The sequence below is a fragment of the Protobothrops mucrosquamatus genome, unplaced genomic scaffold (assembly GCF_001527695.2).
Source record: "Protobothrops mucrosquamatus isolate PMUCROS unplaced genomic scaffold, P.Mucros_1.0 scaffold5897, whole genome shotgun sequence".
Taxonomy (NCBI): domain Eukaryota; kingdom Metazoa; phylum Chordata; class Lepidosauria; order Squamata; family Viperidae; genus Protobothrops; species Protobothrops mucrosquamatus.
The window spans coordinates 5,765-12,906 of record NW_015391739.1 but is presented as its reverse complement, the minus strand read 5'-3'; the positions used below and the strand labels follow the sequence as shown (position 1 = coordinate 12,906).

Here is a 7,142-nt window from a genome sequence, read left to right as displayed (position 1 = left end):
GCCAGCTGATGGGCGCAGGAGGTAGGCGCTGCCGCGGCCTCCCAGCCGCTTGCTTCTTCACCTGGAGCAGTTGCAAGGGCTTGCATGGTCGCCGGCGGTGGGGAGCGCGTCAGCGGCCCTTGGGGACCATGCAAGCCCTTGCAACTGCTCCAGGCGAAGAAGCAAGCGGCTGGGAGGCCGCGGCGGCACCTACCTCCTGCGCCCGTCAGCTGGCGACCCCCAGACCTGTGCCCGTCGGCCGGAACGTCAGGCAACACTTTGGCCGGTGCGGAGGGCGAAGGGAGGCTGCTGCAGCGCCGAACTCCTGCGCCCGTCAGCTGGCGACCCCCGGATCTGCGCCCGTCAGCTGGGAGGTCTGGAGACGGAGCAGGCTGGCGTGGAGGGCGATGGGGAAGCGGTGGCTCGGCGGGCGGGGTCCTGCCTGCGCGCGAATGTCAGGCCCACCCACCCCATCTGTAAAAGAAAAAGTCTTCCGTCCAAGCATAACCTTTAAGGATTTTAAGGCTCTTTGAGAGGGAGAGAGAAATAGAGGGAGAGAAAGAGGGAAAGAGAAATAGAGAGAGGGAGAGAGAGAAAGAGGAGAGGGAGAAAGGGAGAGAGAAAGAGGGAGACAGGGAGAGAGAGAGAGAGAAAGAAGGAGGGAGAGGGAGAGAGAAAGGGAGACAGGGAGAGAGAAAAAGAAGGAGTCAGGGAGAGAAAGGGAGAGAGAAAGAGAGAGGGAGGGAGAAAGAAAGAGAGAGAGGGAAAGAGAAAGGGAGAGAGAAAGAAAGAGAGGGAGAGAGAGAAAGAAGGAGAGAGATTAAATTAGTAACATGGCTGGCTGTTCAGTGAATCTGGTTTCCCCACTAACTTTGCTTGTCACAAGGTTGCAAAAGGTGATCCCATGACCCTGGAACAATGTGACCATCATAAATAAGAATCGGTTGCCAAGCATCCAAATGTAAATTACATGACCCTGGGGATGCTGCAGTGGTCATAAGTGTGAAAAATGGTCATATGTCACTTTTTCCAGTGCCGTTGTAACTTTGAACAGTCACCAAGCAAACTTGTGTAAGTTGAGGACTACCTGTACTTTATCACTTTTTTCCATTTTTTTTTTTGTCATCTAGCTTTTGACACCTTGCTGGGTGACTGGTGATACTTGAATGTTGCCATATTCTAAAAGTGGTACAATCGGTGAAAAGGTTGAAAAGCCCTGGCTTAGAAAACAAACAGCATGGCAGCTCCCATGGGTTTATTGTCTTATCCTTCCTTTCAGCTTTAGAATGAATTAGGAAAAGTTTAATCCACNGTACCTGCATGTCATAAGCATTTGAATTAAAATTACCATATTGAAATCAAATCTGATGTTTTTTAATTTTTATTTGGTGTGCGTTGGAACAGGGGTAGTCTTATACAGTGAGTATAGCCCAAACTCTATATTTTAACTGGAAAAGTTGGGGGTCGTCTTATACGCCCAGTCGTCTTATACGCCGGAATATACGGTATATTGGGACATTGTAAACAAACTCATGACATGGACTTTTTTTGTTGTTCCAGACAAAAGCTTAGATCCTGGTTGCTTGAATGTTGGCATAGTGCAAGGGATTGTTTTTAGTGCAAAAGTAATATTTCTTAGTGCAAGTACTAGTTTTGGAGGTCTGCATAAGTGCTCAGTCTTAGACATCTATGTTGAGAACTAGAATTTTTGAGGTGTTTGTGTGAAAGTTAGACATAAGTTATAGGGAGTTGGAAATGTTTCTATGTACAATGTTATATAATAGCAATTTTAATTCTTCATGTCACAAGCTAATACAGGATCTTGCTCTAAAAGGATTAAATGCAGATTATCTAAAAACTGCTTTTTCCTACATAAAAGAGGAATTTACAGTGAAGTACCAAGCAGTTAGTTCTAAAGTCAGAAATTATATATTTGTTGACATTATCATGTGGTTTTGTTTGTATAATTTTTGATAAAGACAAGTGTAATGTTATATATTGGCTATCATTTGACAGGTCACTGATGAATTACTGGAAAGAATTGCATCACGAAGCCAGAATATAACTGAAATCAACATTTCTGATTGTCGTAATGTGACAGATACTGGTGTATGTATGCTAGCATCTAAATGTCCCGGACTTCTAAAATATACTGCATATCGGTGTAAACAGCTGTCTGATACATCTCTATCTGCTGTTGCCTCACAATGTCCTCAGCTTCAGAAAATTCATGTTGGCAACCAAGATCGTCTTACTGATGAAGGACTTAAGCAGGTAAGTTTCTTCATACCAGTTAAGTTCCGCTGTATGTGCCTTTAGATAATTCTAAATATACTGTATTTAGAATTCAGCTGTTGATAGTTTTATATGGGACCATCTAAGTTCTGTTAAACTTTGTATATAATTAATTAATTAATTCAAAATATGCAAAATCCAACAGTTATTAGTACTTTGCATGCTACTAAAAAAATTTAATATGGCATTTTGGAAACTTTTGAAATAAGTTGTGATTTCTTGCAGGTTCTCACAGTATTTTGAACATTGGATAACATTGCCTCCTACATCATGAGGGATTACTTACTCTTTAATATATATGTACTATGAATTATATCAAGGATGCCCTGTCTTTTCCAGTCTTAGAATTTTGTATTTGTTCCAGAAGACATTCTAAAAGTAAACTTACTGAACTAGATAAGGCAGAGTGTGAGATACTGCTGTCTGTGGACAATTATTTAAGTTTGCAGACACACCATAAAATTCTATACCTAAATCTTATTTCTTTGATATGAAAGTCTGTCATTCTTCCTGGTTACACTATAAATTGGAATAGGCAGACAATGCTATTAGTAGTAATCTTCAGAGCTGTGTTCATCTCAGTTTACAAGTGCGTGGAAAACTTTTTCAATTGCTAAATTCAATTACAACCAAGGAGCAAAATCTAGACAAATAGTCTTGAATTATTCAGGTATGTGAGGTAAGTCAGATGTTTTCAAGATAAATAAATTGGGGATTAATTTATATTTTACATAATATTTCAATTTTTATAACTACTGTTTTAAAGCAAATATATAAGCAAATTAGTTTTTTTTTGGCAGAATCATTCTTCAAGATTTTATTTACATAAATTATAATTATTGAGAAAGTGAGAAATTATTTTAATTTAATTAAAATAAATGCCCAGAACCTGGTAGAGAGCCTGCATAATGGAGTGGAAAGATAAAATCATATGGCCTGGAAATTATACTTTTGTTAATGCAACCTAAAAATTGCATTTATCCTTTTTGCTGCCATATCACATCTTCATTCCTCCAATTACCAATCAGTTATAATTCCAAGATATTCACAAACATGCCAGATATTTTCCATGATATATATATGTGCCTTTGATTTTAGCAATAGCACTAACAATAGCACTTAGACTTATATACTGTCAAGTAGCGCTTTACAGCCTTCTCTGGGTGGTTTCAGCCTATTGCCCCCAACAATCTGGGTCCTCATTTTACCGACCTCGGAAGGATGGAAGGCTGAGTCAACCTTAAGCCTTGTCAGAATTGAACTCTAGGCTGTGGGCAGAATTAGCCTACAATTGCATTCTAATTACTGTGCCACCATTTTCATTCTTAAGAGCATATTTTTGTATTTGTATTTATTAAATTCAAATCAATATAAAAGCTACAAGTGATGCAAATAGCCATGGAAAGATACATGCCTGGCATCACAAGACAAGATAGAAAGACCTGCACATGGATTAGAGAACAAACAAAAGTATACAATATCATCAAGAGAGTAAAAAGATTGAAATGGAAATGGGCTGGTCACATAGCAAGAAGAAATGATGGCAGGTGGACTAAGGCAGTCATAGAATGGATTCCACTTGATAAAAAGCGTCCACAAAAGAGACATAAAACAAGATGGATCAACGACATCAGCAAGTATGGTGGGCCCAATTGGCAAAAGAAAGCTCAGGACCGTATTGGTTGGAAACATGCAGAAGAGACCTTCATCCTGCAGTGGATAGACGTTGGCTAGAATAGATCATGATGCTCTATTAAATAGCAGTTTTATTCCATTTCTTTATCTTATCATGGTTATATTGTGGGGGGAAAGGACGAAGCAGTGTTGGATATGTTTGCTGCCTTGAATTATTGGTAAAAATAATAAAGACAGGGTACAAATAAATAATGAGATAAGATTAGTTGATAATACTTGGTTTTATCCATTCCATACTGATTTTTGGTGTTTATACATCAGTTTGCAGTATAATATTTCAAGGTATTTATTTAACTCACATTGGTTGACCTGTAATTCTGCCCAAACTTGCTTTTGAAGATAGTGACATTTGTCCAGTTCTAGTCATATGCTACTTTAACACTTCACTGGTGTCCATGGTTTCTGAAAAATAACAAGAGATTTGAGCAGACCATCAGTGTTTTCCTTCCCATTATGCAAGAGGCCTTGAATGTGGAATTTAATGTTATTCACATTAAATGAATATTCTCTGACCATGTTTCTTTCAAAATCAGTCTTCAAATTGCTTTTTCATCCTGCTCTTTATAACTTCCCTGTCTTTTTAGAGAAGACAGTAACAAGATACAAGTTGAATAACTTTTACTTTGTTTTGTGATCTGCTATTATTTTACCAGTGTAAAATGGGAATTATTTTGAGTGAATTGAATAAAATGACTCTTGGTTTGAAAACAAAATTTACATTTCAAATTTCCCTTTTCCTAAAAGCACCCAAAGTAATGCATCTTATAATAGAAGTACATTTTTAAAAGTTGTCTTTTTCTGAATAGAAAATACATTTGATCTCTTCAGGGTTTGTTAAATTTAGGTTTGCAATAAGCTATATGTTATACTTCTTATATACCTTCCATATTCTCAACTTTCATTTCACTACTTCGTTGGCTTAAAGCTATTATTTAATTCTCACTTATGATACATATCTCTACTTTGTGAAAGGTAACTGCATTCAGTTCTGGATGCATCTATGAAGAGGCTTTTGAAATTTAACCTAAATCCTAAAAACATTGAAATTGTACTGGTTAAAAAGCTTACTGCTATGGACAATAATATATAGTTAGTTTTGAATGGAGTTCTATTTTGTCTGAAGGAAAGATACACAGTATTAATTTATTTCTATCTGGGGTAGTAATATTTTTGCCAGCTCCAGTTGTAAAAGAGCATTATTATTCACTTAGTAAGAAGTATTACTATTTACCTTCTACAGAGGTTAATTAAAAAAACTATAGCACTGTGAATTCTTAATGGAAGCTGAAACATCTGTATGCAACATTAGTATTATATTTATAGTTTTATATACTGATTACCAATAAGTTGGTAGAACTGATGGCTTTATCAGATGCCACGGCTTTAAATGTTGTATGAAGAACTTATTATTATTATTAAGAACTTATTATTATTATTCTTGGAAGTAACTTCGAAAACAATTTCTAAAGATCATATTAAGTGTATAGTTAATATAATAAGCCTGATTCTTTTATGATTGTAGAAAATCAGAGTCACTGTGAACTTCTGAAGCACTGCAGTGATTACTGTAATAGAAGTTAATGTTTTGAGGCCAATATGCTGCTAAAACATTATTAAAATCTCATTATCTAACCATCTAATGTGCATATGCATATAGGCAAAAACATACATGTTGCTAAATGTAATGTTTTCAGTGAAATTCTTTTTGTTGCTGGATGTTTTCCTATCCTTGTAAATTGTTTTGGTAGTTCTATGGTAATTAGTAGAATACAAATGGTTTAAAGTTTGTTGTTAATGCAGATTTTAACTTCATTTATAGTTGGGCTCAGAATGCAGAGAATTGAAAGACATTCACTTTGGGCAGTGTTACAAGATCTCAGATGAAGGAATGACCATTATAGCTAAAGGGTGCCTGAAGTTACGGAGAATATACATGCAGGAAAACAAATTAGTAAGTATTTTCTGCTATACCTTTAAATTGAAATTGTCCCTCTAAACTATACAAGGATTTATAAGTTACATTAGCCTGATTCTCAATAAATTCTTTGGCTGGAAGATTTTGAAAATATCAGTTGATTGCACCAGCAGTAATTTCTTGCAGGAAACTATCCTGGCAGTAAAGGAGTTTGTGAAATATCTCCCTTTTGAAAAATGGTCTAATAGTTTGCTGTATTCTCTTATTTTTTCACATTTCCATATTACAATGCAATAAAGTAAACTTGTAAACATGTTCAGTTATTTAGAACTTTAGGATAGCAACATGGTCATATTTAAAATTTAAAATAGAATCATGAATGTTGAATATACGCGGATGACAATGTATGTCATCATCAAAAGAAATGGACTGAAAAACTTTCATACCCTACTGAACTCTATCTTCCCAGATATACAATTCACAATAAAGAAATGAGTAGACAGTTATTGTTTTTAGATGTGCTTGTCAATAGGCAGGAAAATGGTAAGCTAGAAAACACGGTTTGTCAAACAAGGCCCCCACACTCCATGCATTCTTAGTTTCAACAGTAACCATCTGCTATCACACAAAAAGAGTTGTGTCAGAACACTATATGGCAGCGTGAGAACCTACAGCAAGCTAAACAACTAAGGACAGGCATCTATGAACAATTCAGGCAGAATTTATTACAAGATGCCTGTGCAATACGCAAGGGAAAGAAAGGAAGAAAGAAGGTATAAGACCAACTGTATGGCACACTCTGCCATACATAAAAAACATTTCAGAAGCAATAGAACGCAGCTTTTACGGTCTAATGTAATCTGCATTCTAATGTAATCTATCAGATCCCATGCATGGATTGCCCCTGTAACTATGTAGGAGGAAGCTAACCACCAGATTGCAGAAACACAAGCGAGTGATCAGATGAGGAGAGCCAAACTCATTGGTAGCCTCACATTGCAATGAACAAAGACATACATTCAGTTTCACTGCTATTAAGATTGTTGACCAAGCAGGTATAAAGATAGCCAGGGAAATTATTGAAGCCTGGGAAACGGGCCCTTGTCAATCAAAAGGAGTGCTGATTTACAACCAGCTTATCAGATACTTAGGAGCTGAGGACTTGGCAGTGCAAGGAAGCAACATGATGAAGTCAGGAAAGCTAAGGCTCAAAATCAACTAAGATTTGTGGGAAAAGTCAAAAATAACAAAAAAAAAA

At 36.8% G+C, this 7,142-nt stretch overlaps 1 protein-coding gene across 1 annotated transcript in view; it reads left to right on the top strand.

Moving 5' to 3' along the window:
- LOC107299998 (F-box/LRR-repeat protein 17-like) overlaps positions 1–5,965 on the top strand; it is an 11,885-nt gene extending 5,920 nt beyond the window's left edge. The window contains exons 3-4 of the mRNA XM_015829342.2: positions 1,996–2,253; positions 5,789–5,965. Of these exons, the coding sequence (XP_015684828.2) occupies positions 1,996–2,253; positions 5,789–5,965 (435 nt within the window). The remainder of the gene's footprint in view (positions 1–1,995; positions 2,254–5,788) is intronic.
- Positions 5,966–7,142: the final 1,177 nt, after the last annotated feature.